Here is a 19,731-nt window from a genome sequence, read left to right on the forward strand (position 1 = left end):
TTTTTTTTTTAAGGTTTATTTATTTTATGTATATGAGTACACTGTAGCTGTCTTCAGACACACCAGAAGAGGGCATCAGATCTCACTATAGATGGTTGTGAACCACCATGTGGTTGCTGGGGATTGAACTCAGGACCTCTGGAAGAACTGTCAGTGCTCTTAACCCCTGAGCCATCTCTCCAGCCCTTGATTCACTTTTTAAAGTCATAGATACTATGTAATATAATAGCAACCAAGCACACACAAAACAAACCAGTAACTTGAAAGCAGAAGCCCTAGACCAATCAGAATCTTCCTCATTCCTCTCTAAGCAAGGTATTTTAAAAGTGATAGCTTTCCCCCCCCCCCCCCCCCAGGCTGAGGACCGAACCCAGGGCCTTGCGCTTGCTAGGCAAACGCTCTACCACTGAGCTAAATCCCCAACCCCTTTTCCCTCCATTCTTAACTAAATATTTTCGTCGGCTAGGTGGTAACCGAATGATAGGGGATAGGCTAGAATTTAGCAAATGGTCTTTTGTGTCCCAGCTAGGACCCTGATGCTAACTTCTACCAGGATGTGTCCCCCTTAGGGTCTGGATATAAAGGTAACTGGCACCCAGTAGCCATTCCCTCCCTTTCCTTGCGGTTTTTACCGGCCCAGGCATTCAGAGAACGTGACTACACCTGAGTGGCAGGGAGACGCGCGAGCTCAGGGTTGCTTCCAAACACCTCCCCCCCCCACCACCACCTTTGCATACAGGATGGAGTCAGATTTTCCATCTTTGAGGTTCGCTGTAAACATGTGACTTGCTTTGGCCAATGCGATGTGAGCATAGGTGACATCACTTCCATACAAAAATCTTTAAGCTCCATAGCAATTAGTATTTCTATGTGTTGCTGGCCCACTGAGGGCGTCGTTCCTGAGTGCAAATGCATGATGGGACTCCCGCCCCCGCCCCTGGAATATTTAGCATATGTCGAAAAAGGCGTCCTTGAGTCCAATCCCTTGGTTCTTACAGCGTGACCTAACCTCTGGTGACCCAAAGGAAAGCCACAGGTTAACGGATGAGCATCTATTAATGCTCCCTCTCTGAAAGCCGGCACCTTCCTTCTCGAATCCCAAGTCCGGACCCTTATATTCTCTGCTGCGCGGGATCTTGGCGCCCCCTTACTCAAGCCAGCCTTCCGTTTGCTCCTTTCTAATCAATCACGCATTGGATATTAGGAATATTCTCCGATATTGGTATAGATTCGTAGCTTGCAAACTATTCAATCGCAGTCTTTTATCACCGGAGACATCGCTGGCCCATGATCTAAGTAGTTTGAAATGCCACGGCCCCCGTGCCGTTTAGAGCTCTGAGGTGCATAGCCATCCCAAATCTGCATAATCCTGGCTAGGGATCATCGTAGGGATGAAGGTGGCGGCAGGGATTGCGGCGCCCCGGACCCTGGCGCCCCCTGCAGGCGGCGGCCGGAGAAGCAGCGGCGGCGGGGACAACAAGAGGACCCGCCCTAGTGTCCCAGCCGGCGACTGCGCAGCTGCAGGGTGGATGGCGCGGCCGCATCCTCAGCTGGGCTGTTCTCTCAGAGGCTGGCCCACCAGCGGAACCAACGGAAAATCTGGGGGTGGCTTGGGCCGATTAGAGCGAACCAAGCCTGCAAATTCCATTGTGTTTCCAGTCCCGTGGCTGTAAAACAGGAAGGGAGAAATAGGTCCCGCGGATTGGACGCCAAACTCTGCAGTTTACAGCAGAGCATGAACAAGCGAACTAGGTTGTTTCCCAGGAATGCAGCCCAGAACCCCGACATACCAGGCGGGTACCGTTCTAGTCATGAGAGTCGGCCAACATTGGTCAACATTGGATTGACCCTGATAGCTCTGAAATCCTTGTAGATCAATGATATGTAAATAAAATGGTAGATGATCAATGGGTGACCAATCGATAGTAGATTATAGATAGGTGATAACGTGATACATTGGTGATGTATAGATGATACATGATAGATAATATAGATGATAAATGATAGACAATGGATAGCTAGATGGTATATAAATTATTCAGTTATTGATTCTGGGTGGATAATTCCACATGCTTTCAAGTTCAAAGTCAGCCTGAGTTGACATTGAGACCCAGCCTCAAAACAACACCACAGGAAAAGGCATTGTCTGGTTTGTTTCATGTACTCACTCAGCTGTGCCCTTGCCTCACCATGTGTGTGTGTGTGTGTGTGTGTGTGTGTGTGTATTTAAATTGCTCCCCATTTGATATTACCCTGTGGTTTGTTTTTTTTTTTTTTCCGGAGCTGGGGACCAAACCCAGGGCCTTGTGCTTGCTAGGCAAGCGCTCTACCACTGAGCTAAATCCCCAACCCCTTTTTTTTTATTGTTGGATTTTGACTTTTGTTTTTTGGGGGGGAGTTTTCTTCTCTAAGCTTATTTTGTGAGTTGATTTCTCTCATTTTATTTATTTACTGCCGCTCTCTTCAGACACTCCAGAAAACGGCATCAGATCCCATTACAGATGGTTGCGAGCCACCATGTGGTTGCTGGGAATTGAACTGGGGACCTCTGGAAGAGCAGTCAGTGCTCTTAACCACTGAGCTATCTCTCCAGCCTCTGGTTTGGTTTTCTTGAGACAGGGTTTCCTCTGAGAAGCTCTGGCTGTCCTGTAACTTGCTGGCCTCAAACCCAGAGATACATCTGCCCCTCCCTCCCTGGTGCTGGGACTAAAGAGATGTGCCTGCCATCACTGCCTCGCCTAGTGGCATCTTCCAAAAGTCAGATCTGCTTCCCCAATGTGTTGTTTATTTCACACCCGAACCCATGGCAAGGTGGCTGGGGATGTGGCTGAATGGGCAGAACGCTTGCTTGCCTAGAGTTCACACAGCCCTGGGCTTGCTCCCCAGCACACATACACCAACTATAGTCTTCATAAACACATGATACTATTGGCTAGCGATGAAATGAACCCTCTCCTCTTCAGAAGCAGAGGAAGGACGCCCTTGCTTTGTCATAGAACCTGTTTGGAGATCAAGTCAAGGAACCAGAGGAGAAGGCTGACATTCACAGAGTAGTGATCCCTCCTGGACGCCTGTGAACATGACATCTTTACCAAGTGGGGTCAAGTGGTGATGGATGTAGGTCCTGACAGTTGATGGGTCACATGGGCACTTCTGTTCCATTGTGTAAGCAAGAACATTAGTGGAGTCCCTTTGGTGCCTGATGTGGGCACAAGCTGACTTGTTAACTTATAGCTAAATATAAAGAATGCTCGGCCCTGGAGGGTGGGGGCAATGACTGGAATGTAAATAAATAAGATAATTTTTTAAAAAAGAACACTTGACCCACACATGCTGAGGATTACGTAAGTATTCATGGTTGCCAGGAGTCAAGGCACAAGCTTAAAGCTGAGCACTTGGAAGTTGGAAGCAAGAGGATGGAGAGTGTGAGGTCATCTCCCGCTATGCCGTGAGTTTGAGGTCAGACTGGGCTATATGAGACCCTCTCAACAAACAAACCAAAAGTGGTCCTGCAGAACGTTTCCACAGACAAAAGCACTGGGCATGGTGAACAGAGTTGGATCTCCAGAATCCAAATGGCAGAAAGAAAGAACTGACCTTGAAAGCAGCCCTCTGCCCTCCTGTATGTTACACAGCATGCATGCAGGCATCCATGCACACAGTGTGATGACCATTCTTGGTTGTCAACCTGACTATCTGGAATGAACTACAATCCAGAAACGGAGGACACAGCCGAAATCCCTAGCTTGAGGAAGGAAGACACACCTTCACTTCTGCTGGAAGCAGACACTTAAGGACAATAGAAGATGGAAGGTTTGGGGCTGGGGATTTAGCTCAGTGGTAGAGCGCTTACCTAGGAAGCGCAAGGCCCTGGGTTCGATCCCCAGCTCCGAAAAAAAAAAAAAAAGAAGAAGATGGAAGGTTTTTCTCTGTCTGCAAGCCCTCTTCCTGTTTGCACATCCATTCCTTTGCTCTTAGTGGAGCAGACTTCTGGATTCCAGCGTATACAGGAGACCTTGTAGGACTGAGAAACTACTAGTTTTTGGACTTTCCATCCATAGCTGCTCACTGATGGATTAGTTGGGCTGCAGACTGTACGTCATTCCAATAAATGAGAGAGAGAGAGAACCCTGACTAGTACACACACACACACACACACACACACACACACACACACACACACACAGAGAGAGAGAGAGAGAGAGAGAGAGAGAGAGAGAGAGAGAGAGTCAGCAGTACCTCTGTAACAAATTTCTTCTGTTCTTAAAAATAGTACATTGAAGGGCTAGAGAGATGGGTCAGTGGTTAAGAGCATGGGCTGCTATTCCAGAGGACCTGGGTTCAATTCCCAGCACCCACATAGCAGCCCACCACTGTCTGTAACTCCAGTTCCAGGACTTCTGGCACCTTCACAAAGACACATGCAGGAAAATCCCAATACACATAAAACAAAAAAGAAAGGAAAAACTCTCTTTTGCAAACTGGGTCTGGCGGCACATGTGTTTAGTTCCAACCTTTCTGCCCTGGACATGCCAAGCTCTGACATCACAGGAAAATGGCAGCAGCTTTTCCTCGCCAGCCCCACAATGCTGTAAAACTAAACTTCACAGAGAAAGACTTTTCACAGTGGTTGCCCTATTTGGTCTAAGAGCATTGCATTGCAGTGTAACTGTACACTGTGCACTGTGCCTCTGGGCAGAATGATAAGGGCAGGACCCTGAGAACTATTGGGCCCAAGGACAAGTATTGTACTGGCCCAGCAAGTGCATGCTGGGCTGCATAGCCAGACACACCAGTCTCTACTTTTAAGACAGAGTCTTTTTGTTTGTCTAATTGGTTCATTGGTTTTTGTTTTGGGTTTGTTGTTGTTTTGTTTGCTTGTTTGTTTGTTTGTTTTTCATACAGGGTTTCTCTGTGTAGCCCTGGCTGTGTTGAAGCTCACTCTGTATACCAGACTGACCTCAAACTCACAGAGATCCTCCTGTCTCTGCTTCCTGGGTACCGGAATTAAAGGCATTCACCACCGCCACCAGGATCTTTTTTTTTTTAAGACTTAACTTTACCATTCATGATTGTGTGTATGCATTTATGTCTGTGTTCGGATATGAAGGCAGGTGCCCATGGAAGCCAGAGAGGTTGGATTCCCCCTGAGCTGGACTCGCAGGTAGTTGTGAGCTGCCTAAAATGTGTGCTTGGGACTTAACTCTGGTTCTCTGAAGTATATGATCTTAACCACTGAGCCTTCTCTCCACCCCTTGGAACATTCTTGCTTTTACCTAAACCAGCATGCAGCCCCCATGAGCCATTTGTACGTTAAAGATGGTTGTGGACCCTGCACATTGAGAGCTCATCAACTTAACAAAGGGAGGTTCTGAATTGACGGTTCAGGGCTGAGGGCTCATAATGCTTTTGCAGAGGACCAGAGGTCCCCAGGCCCACGATGGGCCACTCACATCTGCTTGTACTCTGGCTCTAAGACTTCCGGTGACTTTGGCCTTCATGGACATCGAAGATAAAGATAAAGAGGAATTGTATATCCGTAAGATAAAGTCTTAAGTGCTCACTTGGGCAGCACATATACTAAAATTGGGACAATACAGAGAAGATTAGCATGGCCCCTAAGAGACAGAGAGAGAGCGGGGGTGGGGGGGTCTTAGGAAGGAAAAATGCAAGCTGGACCTGGTGGCACAAGCCTTTAAGCACAGCACTCCAGAGGCAGAGAGACAGGCAGAGCTCTGTGAGTTTGAGGCCAACCTGGTCCACCTAGTGAATTTCAGACTAGCCAGCACTAAGCAGTAAGATCCTTTTCCCAATTAAAAAAGGGTGGGGGGTGGCTCAGGAAATGTGAAGAGAACAAATAGAAGATAAGTGAGGGACAGAGTAGAGTGACAGATAGAACAGACACCTGCTGTAGAAGACAGTGTGGCAGTGCCCTGCCTCTAAAAAGTTAAAAATAGGACCAAGGAGTGGCTCAGTTAGAGGAGTGCTTACCTGGCAGGCACGACGTCCTGATTCGATCCCAGTATCACATGAAGCAGGCATGGTGGCACAGGTCTATAACCCAGTATTTGAGAGGTGGATGCAGAAGTTTCAGGAGTTCAATGTCATCTTCAGCTACCCAGTGAGTTCAAGGCTGGCCTGGGTTACTTAGCCTCTCTCAAAAGAAAAGTTGGAAATAAAATGATCACATGACCTGGAAAGCTGAAAAGGGGTTCAAAGAGAAGTTTTTCGGCTGACATTTGTAATTGCATAGATGAAATATGGAGGAAATCCAAATGTCTATCAGCAGATGATGAATGGAGAAGCAGAATTCACACAGTGCACTGCTATTCAGCCCCTCTCAAGCTCCATATACAATCCACAGTGAGCTGGACACTGGGGTCTCCGGCCTCCACTTCCTACTTATTTTTTTTTTTTTTTGGTTCTTTTTTTTCGGAGCTGGGGACCGAACCCAGGGCCTTGCGCTTCCTAGGTAAGCGCTCTACCACTGAGCTAAATCCCCAGCCCGGCCTCCACTTCCTAAGTGCGGAGTTTATGACTGGGAAATGAAACCAGAGTTCACTAAGTGCTAGACGAACATTCTACAGGGCTCAGCTCCAGCCTCAGCCTGTATTTGCCACTAAAGAACAAAATTGGGCTGGATGGTGGTCCACACCTTTAATCCTAGCACTTGGGAGGCAGAGGCAGGTAAATCTCTAAGTTGGAGGCCAGCCTGGTCTACAGAGCAAATTCCAGGATAGCCAGGGCAACACAGAGAAATCTTGTCTCAAAAACAAACAAACAAACAAACAAACAAACAAACAAAAAGAGCACACACACACACACACACACACACACACACACACACACACACACACCAAGCAGGACTGGAGAGATGGCTCAGTGGTTAAGAGCACTGACTGCTCTTCCAGAGGTCCTGAGTTCAATTCCCAGCAACCACATGGTGGCTCACAACCATCTGTAATGGGATCGGATGCTCTCTTCTGATATGTCTGAAGATAGCTACAATGTACCTGAAGACATGAAACAAATAAATCTTAAAAAAAAAAAAAACAAAAAAAAACAAGCAAACAAAAAAATTGAGCCAAGTACTGTAAAAGTCCAAGAATCACAGAAGGAAGCCCCCAGACTCAAATGGTAAGCAAAGGCAGAATGTTTATTCCGTAGAAATTACTGCCTTTCATGGGTCAACCCCAGACAAAGGCATGCAAGCCTTTTATAGAACATTGGGGGGGGGGGTTAGCTTTAATGGTGGCTGCCGGGAAGTTACATGGGTGGGTTTCTTAGGTGTTGAGGAGATTCTAAGAGCCAGGTCAGCCCCAAGCTCACAGCCGTCAGTGATTGACAGTCTGTTTTCAGTAGCTCCCTCTGGGGAGCTCAATCTGCTTTCCTTGGAAACTGAAACTTTTTCTATCTTTAGGGTTTATTTTTAGGGGACCTCTCAGTATGGCTGCGCACAAATTTAACCCCAGCTCTGGGGAGGCAGAAGCAGGTGGATCTCTGAGTTCGCGACCAGCTAAATTCCAGGCCAGACAGAGCTACATAAAGAAATCCTGTCTGCAAAACAAGCAAAATAAGGAAGAAAAAACCCAAATGAGACACTTTCTCCAATGTAGATGAACACTAAGGACATTGTGGGGATAAAAAAAAAAAGCCAGTCACAATGGGCTGTCTAGTTTTGTATCAACTTGACATAAGCTAGAGTAACTTGAATGGAGGGAGGGCTGGAGAGATGCCTCAGTGGTTAAAAGCACTGTCTGCTCTTCCAGAGGTCCTGAGTTCAATTCCCAGCAACCACACGGTGGCTCACGGCCAACTGTAATGAGGCCCTCTTCTAGTGTGTCTGAAGATAAGTGCATTCATATAAATAAAGTAGGGGTTGGGGATTTAGCTCAGTGGTAGAGCGCTTGCCTAGGAAGCGCAAGGCCCTGGGTTCGGTCCCCAGCTCCGAAAAAAAGAACCAAAAAAAAAAAAAAAAAAAAAGTAAAACACACACAAAAAAAGGAGGGGAGGACCTCAATTGCAAGAAAACCTCTTAAAGATCTGGGTATAGGGGATTTTTCTTAATTAGTGGCTGATATGGGAGGGGCCCAGCCTGATGAGTCTTGGTGCTATCCCTGAGCTGGTTGGTGGTCGTGGGTTCTATAACAAGGCAGCTGAACAAGCCATGGAGAGCAAGCTCTTCCCTCCAGGTTCCTGCCCTGTCTGAGTTCCTTCCTTGACTTCTTCTGATGATGAAGAGTGATGTGTTCATAAATCAAATGAACCTTTTCCTCCCCAAGTTGCTTAGGCCATGGTGTTTCATCACAGCAATGCTAACCCTAAAATACACAGTACCTAGTGACTTACTGCATCTGAGTTCACAGAGACGGAACGGAGGGGAGGGAACAGCTAGACTTAGTGGCGTTCCAGATGGGAAGCGTCAGAGAGATGAATATGTTCCTGCAGGTGACACTCTATTTAACTCGGCTCCCTGGAGATGGTAGAGAAGCGCCTGAGTGCCCTGTCCGCTGTCACTAACCATGGGGAAATGAACTCGGAGACACAACAGGATGAGGCACAGTGCTGTATCCCCGTGATCCCAGGCCTGAGGAGGCCGAGTCAGGGGGATCTGGAGTTCAAGTTCAGCCTGGTCCACCTAGTGACAGCATGTCTCTTTTCTTTTCTTTTCTATTTTTCGGAGCTGGGGACCGAACCCAGGGCCTTGCGCTTCTTAGGCAAGCGCTCTACCACTGAGCTAAATCCCCAACCCAGACAGCATGTCTCAAAAAGCAGAGCAGAGGGGTTGGGGATTTAGCTCAGTGGTAGAGTGCTTGCCTAGCAACCACAAGGCCCTGGGTTCGATCCCCAGCTCCGGAAAAAAAAAAAAAAAAAAAAAAAAAAAAAAAAAAAAAAAGCAGAGCAGAGCAACAGAACAACCCCACTATATCGTTATCAATCCATTGGTGGTTAAGATGAAACGTGTGTCAACAGATGCCAGGCAGGGTGTGGGGAAAACAAATCATTCACACACTGGCACAGGGAGTACAAAATGGCATAGCGACTGTAAGAGTATTTTGTAATCTCTGATCAAGCCAAACACACAAGGGATAGGGAAATGGCTCAGTCAAAAACTCCCGATTTTTCTAGGACTGTCGCTGGGAACCCCCACTAACAGGGGAAGGGCACACACTAGGACTCTTGGGCAAGGCAGCGGTTTCCAGGCTTACTGAGAGATTAAAACTCCATCCGAGGCATCTCCAGAGCCATCCCATCTCTCCTATCGAAAGAGAGAGGACAGGCTGGAGAGGCAGTTCAGTGGTTAAGAGCACCGACTGCTCTTCCAGAGGTCCTGAGTTCAAATCCCAGTAACCACATGGTGGCTCACAACCATCTGTAATGAGATCTGATGTCCTCTTCTGGTGTGTTTGAAGAGAGTGACAGTGTACTCATATACAAAAGAAAGGAAGGAAGGAAGGAAGGAAGGAAGAAAGAAAGAGAGAAAGAAAGAAAGGGACAGAGTTTACTCCTTGGCTGCAATGCTGGGTGTTGTTACCACTATGACCTCTGACTCCTTTGGATCTGGGTTTGGTGCATTTTCTGAATCAACTTTTGTTGTATTTTCTTTTTAAATGTGCCTACTTCTGATTGAAGTATTATTTCCCGTTAATGCTGTTGTATCCTGTCCATTTCTTTTCCAAGGCGATAGAAAACTTCACACATTACGTCTCTCACCAAGTTCAACAAGTTTGCTTGTACAGAAACCGGATAGCCTTCCGCCAGCTGGGGGCACTGTGACACGCTCACCCTCCAGGAACTGGCTTCTGTGCCCAGAGCCTCTGTGGAGAGCACAGATTCACCTGCACACATGTATCCAAAACCATGTAAAATTACTTGATGCCTTGCGCATTTATTCCTCCAAAGAACGCTGGATGAACTTCAAAAACCAAAAGCGTGCACGTGCTTCATTTTCCCGGTCCACGCTGCCACCCTCGAGAGACACAGGTCTGTGGAACAGCAAACTCATTCATCGTTGGACATCGCTCTCCCTCATCTGCAAGGACGCGAGCTTGGCTCTGATGCCAGCTCGTCCGTCCACCTGCTGCTGGCTGATCTGAGCCACCAAAGACCCGTTTGAGCTTGGGTCCCCGTCGATCTCAGTCTAGCTCCACACCTGGGGCAGTTGGGAAGTTAGAGGTGAAGGATGCCAAAATCCAAGCCCAGAATTCGAAACGCGAAGCTAAGCTGTCTTCTCCCCTCCTAAGCCGAAGGGAGAGAATCTAGGAGTCCCTACTCCTCACACCTGGAGAGTCAAACCCTTGGTTCAACTGGCAGTTTCGGCTCCAAGCTCTGGGCACAGGCTGGTCTCGGGCGATTGGATGGAGAAGCCTGGGGGCATCCTTGGGGCGTCTCTCCTACCCTCACCGCTCTCGGTACCGCTTCTCGCAACCATCAGTTAGTTTCCCTTTTTCTTTGGGATCCCCGCGGGCCGCTGTCCGGAGGAGTAGGTCTCTGCCAAGCCAGGGGACAGATAGGAGAGAAGGTGGGCAGGAGCCTTCTGGGCTTGATCGCCTAGAGCCCTCCCATTCCGGGAGCTGAAGCAGGAAGAGGGTGGGGCCTGCATTCACATGGCCCGGGGAAGTCACTCGAACTTCTGGGGTCTCCCAAAGCCAGGGCCTGTACATTGGCAGTTGTACAAATGCAACCCCAGGGTCTGGGGCCCAACGCTGGGATGGGACCAGTGTGCCTGGGATGCAGCCATCGCAGACCCTATTCACCGATCAGGTACCGCTGGCCCCACTCCTCCAAAATTTTCACAGCAGTCTCTTCCTGTTGGCCCCCACTGTGCTTCGTGCTGAGCTCCTTAGATCCTTAGATCCCCAGCCCCCGACTCCTACTTCACTCTCTCCAGGATCCCACTCTCCTCGCGGGTCCTTGCTCTGAGCCGCTTCGGTTGCCTTATAGCTGCGTCTAAACTGGCCACCCTCCCTGCACCCCTCTCCACGCCGCCCATATTTCTTCCTGTTGAGAACGCCTTCTCAGTCTGGGGCTGCTCTGCTGTGGGTCTTCCTGCTGATCCAGGGCTGGACTGGGCGTCAAAATTTAAAGAGAAATGCATGGAAGCAGACTTTGGACGGTCGCGTTTGGAGAACTTTCTATGGATGTTCTAGAATATCCGTGCTGGTTTAACCTAACCTCGGGTAATAAAGGGAGAAGAGGGGGACCACTCTCTAAGGCTACGTGAACTACCTTCCCAGAAGTAGCCCCTCCCCGCTGGGAAAGAGTGAAGAGAAGTTCCCCAACACACCCATTGCCCAGATGGTCACTGCGCTTCTTCGCTTCTAGGAACCACACCATTCAGATCTCCTTTGAGAAAAAGAATAGGGGGTGGGGTTGGCACTGGGGAGAGATGGCTTAGCAGTTAAGAACCTTTGCTGCTTCCACAGAGTTCAGCTCCCCAGCAAACACTTGGTGTGGCTCACAACCGCTTATATCTACTGCTCCTGAGGATCCAAGGCCCTCTCCTGAGCCCCAGGCTTCCCAGCCTGCCCATATTAACTCATAGCACATACACACATGTACACACACCCAACGCGAAGAGATGTGAGTGTATTTTAAACCTACGAATAAGAAGAAAGTTATACCCCAAACTACCCACTCCCTTGGGTGACACGCTCACTGATTTCTGTCCTCTCTCCTGGTGCCTGTGATGTCAATTAAAGATTTCTTCGGACAATTTTAAGGGTAAGGCAAAAGATAGACCCAGTGTATTGCCAAGAAAGTGGAGTGAGAGTGGACAGAAAATGGAGACCACTGTCCCGTGTGCGGCCCAGCCGCAAGTGCGTGCGAGCGTGCGTGCGTGCGTGCGTGCGTGGGTGTGGTGGAAATGTAGGCTTTAATTTCAAAGCTAGTTCTTTTACCTGCTGAGCCATCTCCCTGGTCCGTCTTTAGAACAGATGATTCACCTTTCCCTGAGCAACTTTGTTCTGTCCAGTGACGGATAGACCTGTATAGGGCGACGACTGCCATATCACAGAACAGCACGTTCAACAGAAAGCCCTTCGCCAGCCATCAGCCTCCAGGATTAGGGCTCTGAAGCTGGTTATCGGCAGTTATCTGCGAAGAGCCTTGTCTTCTGTGTGTGGCCTTGTAACCAGTCCCAGATGTCACCTCTCCTTCCAGAGTCAGAGATAAGACTCAGATCCCGTTCTTCTGACCAAGGATTGATTGAAGTCTGGCTTTTATTCTACAGGCTGCTGGCTATGAGGGAGGGGTCCAGCCTGGTACCCTCCAAGGCCACTAACCCCTAACCAGCTCTGAGTTAGGGGATCCAGACTCTGTCTCCTGGGTATTAGTTTATTGTGGTGGCAGTGATAGTTGGCTGTTTTGTTGTTGTCGTCGTTGTTGTTCTCGTTTTACTTCTTTTGTCCCCACCCCCACACTACCCCCCCCGACAGGATTTTGCGATGAACGCTGGCACTATATAGTTCAAGCAGGGCTCAGTCTTGGCATACATAATCCTCTTGTTCCTGCTCCTTAAAGACTTTAGTTACCGGCTTGGGATTTTCCTGTCTGTTAAATGGGAACATCGCCTACAGGGTCAGGGAAGGACTTGATGACTTCAGGTCCAAGAAATACCGAGACAAGTAGATCCCCCATCTGAAGTTTGGGATTTCTCTAACAGTATATCTTGTGTGTGTGTGTGTGTGGGGGTATATGATTTGTGCACCCGTCTGGAGGCCAGGAGTTGATGTTAAGCGTCTTCCTCAGTTGCTCTCCACTTTATTGAGCTAGAGTCTTTCAGTGAAATGATCTTGTGGATTCCAGCAGGCCGGCCAATGAGCTCTGAGGATCCTCCTATCTCAGATTCCCCAACTCAGGGATAGATTCACAACCCCCTTACTTGGCTTTGACATCTGCTCTGGGAATCGGGACTTGTGTGCAAGCGCTTTACTGACCAGTCAGACAGTCATCTCTCCGGTCTCATTTCCGTGATTTTTCAAACCTCCATCCCACGTGGAGGAGTTGAGTCTGGAGGGAACTGTCACAAAGTGCTGAAGAGTCTTGGACCTTTCATTTTCTCAGGCTTTACAGGACTGGGAGGAGCAGCGTGGGGCCCAAGTTGGAAGGCACCTCTCTGGCGGCAGGATTTTTCTCTTCTCCCCTCAGTCTTCCTGCTTGGAAAGTCCAAAAATTGTCAAAGGTCGAGGGGGGGCCTTGTTCTACTTGGGATCACTCCAGGGCACACTCTGTGATTTCTGCTTTCTCTCTTGTGCCTGCAGAAACCCGCTAAAGAAGTTATATCAACAAACATTCTACTTTCATTTTAAGAACGTACGCTATGCCTGGGGTCGAAAGAATAACTTCTTGTGCTATGAAGTGAATGGGATGGACTGCGCTTTACCTGTCCCCCTTCGCCAAGGGGTCTTCAGGAAACAGGTATTTGCTTGGGGGTGTGGCTCAGTTGGTGGGATATTTACCTGACATTCCTGGGAGTCCTCGGTTTGATCTTCCACAGCATAGGAAAATGGGCACGGCGGCAGTCTCCTGTAATCCCAGAACTCGGGAAGTGGAGACAGGAGGACCAGAAGCTCAGGGTCGTCCTTGTTTATGTGGAGTTTGAGGCCAGCCTGGGTAGTGTGAGATCTTAACTAATTAATTAATTAATAGTAAATAAATACCAAAGGCCTGGGCTAGAGAGATAGCTCAGTGGTTAAGAGCACTGACTGCTCTTCCAGAGGCCCTGAGCTCAGTGCCTAGTAACCACATGGTGGCTCACAACCATCTGTAATAGGATCTGATGCCTTCTTCCGGTGTGTCTAAAGATAGCGACAGTGTACTAATAAATTAAAAAAAAACAAAAAAAACCCCAAAGGCCAGCAGAGGTGACCCCAAGGACACACAAAAAGCATGAGGTCCAGACTTGGTGTCCCCAGAATCCCTGTAAAAGTTAGTTGGGCCTAGAGGCCAGCTATAGCCCTAACCTATGGGAGGAAAAATAAAGGAAACCTCAGAGCAAGCTGGCTTGCGGAGTTAGCTGAGTGGGCAAGCTCTGGGTACCATGTGGGACCCTGCCTTACCGGGGACTGTGAGCTAGACACCCGGGCTCAGTTTCTAGCCCTCCACAAGCACACTCATGAGCACACACATGTTCCCACCGTGGGCACGCACCACGCCCATTGAGAATGCAGAGGCTGAGTGTAGTGGCGCACACCTCTAGTCTCACCGCTCTGAAGGCAGAGGCAGGTATACCTCTGTGAGCATAAGGCTAGCCTGGTCTACATAACCACCTCCAGGTCAGCAAGGGATACCACAGTAAAACCCTGTCTCAAAAAATAAGAATGATGCTGGGTGGTAATGGGCCATGCCTCCCAGCACTGGAGAGGCAGAGGCAGGCGGATCTCTGAATTGAAGGCCAGCCAGGGCTACACAGAGAAACCCTGTCTCGAAAAACCAAAATAAAAAGTTGTTATTATTATTAAGGGCCATACCCCAGCCTTCCCACTAAGCCTGCCGGTCCCAGCCTGGCTACACTCGTGTGCAAGGCCTCTGGTAGCAACTGTGGCTTATGGCTTTGACCAGTACCAACCCTGCAGTGACCACATGAATGTCCTAGTATACTCTTGTCCTCTATCCCCTGGTGGCACGTTTTCTCTGGAATGTTCTAGGAGCACTTTGTGGGAGGCTGCAGGCTTGCTCTAATAGAAGGAATCTAAACCTTCCCAGTGCCTGTAGCTTAAAAATCTGACAGGATGCATAAGGTGAATTTTAAGGACTTATTTAATCCAACATGAACAACAGTATTTTACTGCCCAATCAATATAAAATTCTAATTAAATAGCACACACACACACACACACACACACACACACACAAACTCTGGCACACAGGTATTGAAGTGGGATGTCATTCTATAGCCCAAGATGGCTTCCAACTCCCCTCAATCCTCCTGTCTCAGCCTCTCAAGTGCTGGGCTTACAGGTGTGAGCTACCATGGCGCAAGTCCTTTTCTCTTTGAAATGAGCCAGGAGTGGTGGTGTCTGTAACCTCAGTACTCCAGAGGCTAAGACAGGAAGGTCAGGAGTTCAAGGTCATCCTTAGATACACAGTGAAATGGACACACGCAAAGAAATAAAACAAAAATAGCTTGGCATGGTGGTAAACACTTTTAGCCCAGCACTCAGGAGGCAGAGGCAGGTGGATCTCTGGGTTCAAAGCCAGCCTGCTCTTCAGAGCCAGTTCCAGGATAGGCAGGCAGGGCAACACAGAGAAACCCTGTATTGAAAAACCAATAGATAAATAATAAAAAAAAAATTAAAGGAAAGGCAATGAAATGACTCTGTATTGCACACGTGCTGTAACCTCAGATGAGCCACGTTTCATGGACTTGGTAGCTACCCTTAGCCTGTGTTTGCTTTTTTTTTTTTTAAAGATTTATTTATTATATATAAGTACACTGTCCCTGTCTTCAGATACACCAGAAGAGGGCATCAGATCCCATTACAGATGGTTGTGAGCCACCATGTGGTTGCTGGGATTTGAACTCAGGACCTCTGGAAGAGCAGTATTAACCACTGAGCCATCTCTCCAGCCCGTGGCCTGTGGTTCCTTAAGGGGTCTTCTTAGCCCATGTCCTCCACAGCAGATATGGCTGACAGGTAACCAACCAATCCCCCAGTGGACCTGGCTTCAACAGGGCTCAGAGTGCTAGTGAGAGGGGATGCTGAGAATGCAGTTAGTACTAAACCCTGAATGATGAGGGAGGGATGAGACACCCGGTGGAGATCCCCTCCACCCAGAGCCCTGCTCCTTCCCTCCAATCAAGAGTTCCCCTTTGTCACCCAGGGCCACATCCACGCCGAACTCTGCTTCATATACTGGTTCCACGACAAAGTCCTGAGAGTGCTGTCCCCGATGGAAGAGTTCAAGGTCACGTGGTACATGTCCTGGAGCCCCTGCAGCAAGTGCGCGGAGCAGGTAGCCAGGTTCCTGGCCGCACACCGCAACCTAAGCCTGGCCATCTTCAGCTCCCGCTTGTACTACTACTTAAGGAACCCGAACTACCAGCAGAAGCTCTGCAGGCTGATTCAGGAAGGAGTCCACGTGGCTGCCATGGACCTACCAGGTGAGGGGTGGGCACCGGCACCGTAGAATGGCACGTGGGTCTGCCATACAGTGAGGGGGGTGTGCCCAGGGAGCCACCCTAGAGTGACGGTGGAGACTCCTGCGGGGCCTCACTGCTTTCTCTCCTCTTCTCATTCAGAATTTAAAAAGTGTTGGAACAAGTTTGTGGACAATGACGGCCAACCATTCAGGCCTTGGATGAGACTGAGAATAAATTTTAGTTTCTATGATTGCAAGCTTCAGGAGATTTTCAGGTGAGGGGCTTTCTCATGACTGATTACCTTCCCTCTTCTCCCTCCTCCCAGACCTCTTCTTTCTGGGGGGGGCGTCTTTACCCACAAGGCCTTCCCAATCCCGTAACCCGGTATCTCCCATCACTGAGTCCTGCTGCAAGCCAATTGGTTTATGTCTAAACATGGAGGCTGGAAGGTAAAGAAACGCCATTGAGGCAGTCTTGAGGGGCTGGAGAGATGGCTCAGCAGTTAAGAGCACTGGCTGCTCTTCCAGAGGACCTTGGTTCAATTCCCAGCACCCATGTGGTAGCTCACAACTGTCTCTAACTCCAGTCTCAGGGGAGCCTCACACATGCATACATGCAGGCAGAGCACCAATGCACATAGAAAATAATTTTTAAAAACATGGCAACCTTAGGTGCCTAGAGGAAGGAGGAGCTGTCAGACTTTCCAGGTCCGAGAGGCTGACAGTTTTTCCTCATGCTCTCCCCTGACCTCTCTGTGTGCTGTGTCACCTTCCTTCCTAGTGTCCCTCTGTCCAAATTCCCTCCTCCTATAAGTCTGCTTTCGACCTTGAATGAGGACCCACCTAAGTGGTCAGCCTCCAAATACCGGCTGCATTCTGAGTCCTAACGCATAGGAACCTTGAACTTGCGCTTCTCACACAGCAAAGAGGTCTCTTTGTGGATGGGGAGTACAGAGTCCTTGCCCTGGTTGCCAGCACCCCAGGAGAACCCTTGACCATACCCTGGCATCCTCTTCCATTTTCTAGACCTTACTACATCCTGGGTCCTTCCAGTTATTCACCCACCCTGTCAAATGTCTGTCTAATAAAACGTCTCCCAGAGATGAGGTTCAGGTGGGGTGCAGGTGAGCTGTGAGGACTGGGGACAGAACAGAATGGAGTGACAGGGTACACTTATGTAAGAGGCCGGGGGAGGAGGTTTGAGGAACGAGCTGGGTAAGAGTGGAGCAGGCTGGTAAGGTGGCTCGCTGGGTAAAGGTGCTTGCCAAGCAAGCCTTGTGACATGGCTTTGGTCCTTGGAACCCACATAAAGGTGGAAGGAGAGAAACAGCTCTACAGAGTTGCCCTCTGACCTTCACCCTCAGGCCATGGCAGGTGCACACCTATATCATTCACACACACACACACACACACACACACACACATACACACACACACACACAGAGTGATAATAATAGTGATGTTGATGGTGATGATGGTGGTGATGGTGGTGGTGGTGATGGTGGTGATGGTGGTGGTGGTGGTGGTGATGATGGTGGTGATGGTGGTGGTGGTGATGATGATGATGATGATGATGACGGCGACGACAGTGGATACTTTTTGAGTTTTTAAGAGTAAAAGGGACAGCCGAGGAAGGCACCTCTGGCAACTGGACAGAATGGGAAGTGAGACCAGGAGGCAGGTATTTGGGGGAAGCTGGGAGAGTAAGAACATAGGCTGGCCATGGACAATAGCCCTTGGCTTCCCCTGATGTTTCATGACACCAAGAGAAATAAGAGCTCAGTTTGACCCAGATGACTAAAAGCTTGCCTGAGCCGCTGTTATGGCCGGAGAGGAGCCAAGGCAGGATGGGGGGGTGAGAGGGAGGAGGAGGAGGCCTGCCAGGGACTGTCCTTGTGAGAGCCAGGCCCTGGGGTGACAGCTTTCACAGACTTCTTTGTATTTCTAATCTGAGGATCCTTAGTTGGGACTTGCCAAAGCAGGCCGAAAGCTTCAGGAAGGTGAACCTGAAGTCCTTGTCCTTATATCTGAGACCTGGCAGGCTCTGTGGGAGTCACCTCTTCCCCACCCCCACTCCTGCTACTTTCCTGGGAACAATGAGAGCCGCAGAAGGGGCAGCTGGAGGAGGAGGGAGCACAACCAAGCAGACCTGGCCAGCCCTCCAGCCATGTTGTTTATTTGCTGTGTAACCTGGAGAGACAGCCTGAGACCTCTTCTAAAATGTCTTCCATTCCTGTATTGTTGGGGTGGTAGATAGGCCAGAAGGAGTTGCCTTCTCCAGGGCCCAAGATGAAATCCTGTGACCTGAACCACACCAAGTGCCAGTTAGGGGTGATCGAGGAGGGCTCCTTCTGCCCCTCCCCCTCCCATCCAGCTTTGCACCGGCTCTCTTTCTGGCTTCTCTTTTCCTTTTGGATCCTTGTTCTGACTGCATGAGAAGACGTGTCTCTACCTGGGCCTTGCCGTGCTAAGCCAGAGAGAGGATCACAGGAAGGAAAGGAAGGCTGAGAGACTGAGACATCCTAGCCCTCCTGTTCCGGGAATGGCCTGTACATCACTGTCAGGATTTCAAAGGCAGAGTTTACTAAGCAGGAAGTGAAGCCCCCAGACCTGAGGCCACGACCACCCTGCCCAGGACATCCCATGGCAGAGCAGGTTTGTGGGAAGCTTGGGAACAGAGATAGGAATGCAGCATCTGGGAGACAGGCGTATGTATCCCTGTGAGTTCGGGGCCACCCTGGTTTACAGAGCAAGTTCTAAGACCGCCAAGGCTACACAAAAACACTCTGTCTCAAAAAACAACGGAAAGTAAACAGGAGCGCCATCCCATCCAGAGGCCCCAGTAGGCGTGGATGTGGTCACACACAGCTACTTTAGGAGCCCAGTCAGAAACCGGGGACTTTCCCAGGGCCACGGAGGCCCCAAGAAAGGGAAACAAAAGCCCAAATAGTGCCTCTTGTAGTGCAGAGGTGGCCAGAACTAGCCACTTTGTGTCTCCTCCCACCCCAGGTTCCTTCAGAAGACCCCACTGCTTGCCCTCTTCTGGGCTTTTAGGAACCTTGCTTTAATTTGTTTCGTATGTCTTTATAATTTTAAACCCATTTTAAAATAATGGGTTTAGTTATTGTGTTTTTACAAATGTATATTGATGTAGTTGGTGTGCACATGCACGCACACACACCACCAGTGTCCTTTTGTTTCTCTCCAGCTAGACCCTTCCTCACCACAAATAGTCTCTCTCCCCCTTTCACATGTGCACACATACGTACGTATTTGAATGAGGAAGCATGTGGTTTTGCGTTTCTGTCTGGCTTGTTCGCTCAGCAGCATGGTCTCTAAGTCGATCCGTTCACCTGCAAAGCACATGTTTTCTGCTTCGTGACTGAGTAAAATTCCATTGTGTACGCAGCACCCAGGTCTCCATCCATTTATCTGTTGATGGACGCACCTAGGCTGGTCCCCTGGCTTGGCTTTTGTGGATACTGTGAAGGTGCCTCTGTGGTGTGGTGACTTTCCCGTTTACACTCAGGTGTGTCTGGGTCCTAGGCTCTTTTAATTCTTGGTCACTTGAGACCTCCATGCTGTTCTACAGCAACTCCATTAGTGGTATATTTCTACTCACAGAGGAGGGGCTTCCTCCCATACATC

General features: G+C 49.2%; 1 protein-coding gene, 1 long non-coding RNA gene and 1 pseudogene across 6 annotated transcripts in view; 2 read left to right on the top strand and 1 right to left on the bottom strand.

The window, feature by feature from the left end:
• LOC102547383 (uncharacterized) lies at window positions 1-13,266 on the bottom strand. 2 transcript variants are annotated; one of them, XR_355848.4, is made up of 3 exons: window positions 11,901-13,266; window positions 5,992-6,156; window positions 1-1,667 (listed from the first exon to the last, which is right to left on the bottom strand). It is a non-coding gene; the product is annotated as an uncharacterized LOC102547383 (long non-coding RNA). The 2 variants fall into 2 exon arrangements; XR_005487264.2 differs by lacking the exon at window positions 11,901-13,266 and adding an exon at window positions 9,715-10,038.
• Window positions 5,557-5,620, top strand: LOC120093920 (U6 spliceosomal RNA; annotated as a pseudogene).
• Window positions 10,617-19,731, top strand: part of Apobec3 (apolipoprotein B mRNA editing enzyme catalytic subunit 3) — a 19,111-nt gene continuing 9,996 nt past the window's right edge. For 2 of the 4 annotated variants that reach the window (XM_063263615.1, XM_008765715.4), the window contains exons 1-4: window positions 10,629-10,764; window positions 13,312-13,419; window positions 15,826-16,105; window positions 16,244-16,358. In XM_063263615.1, coding sequence (XP_063119685.1) covers window positions 10,732-10,764; window positions 13,312-13,419; window positions 15,826-16,105; window positions 16,244-16,358 — 536 coding nt within the window. In that variant the 5' untranslated portion in view covers window positions 10,629-10,731. Of the gene's footprint in view, window positions 10,765-13,262; window positions 13,420-15,825; window positions 16,106-16,243; window positions 16,359-19,731 lie in introns of all 4 variants that reach the window. The other 2 variants (NM_001033703.2, XM_063263614.1) reach the window with 2 other exon arrangements.

Source organism: Rattus norvegicus, chromosome 7 (assembly GCF_036323735.1).
Source record: "Rattus norvegicus strain BN/NHsdMcwi chromosome 7, GRCr8, whole genome shotgun sequence".
Classification (NCBI taxonomy): domain Eukaryota; kingdom Metazoa; phylum Chordata; class Mammalia; order Rodentia; family Muridae; genus Rattus; species Rattus norvegicus.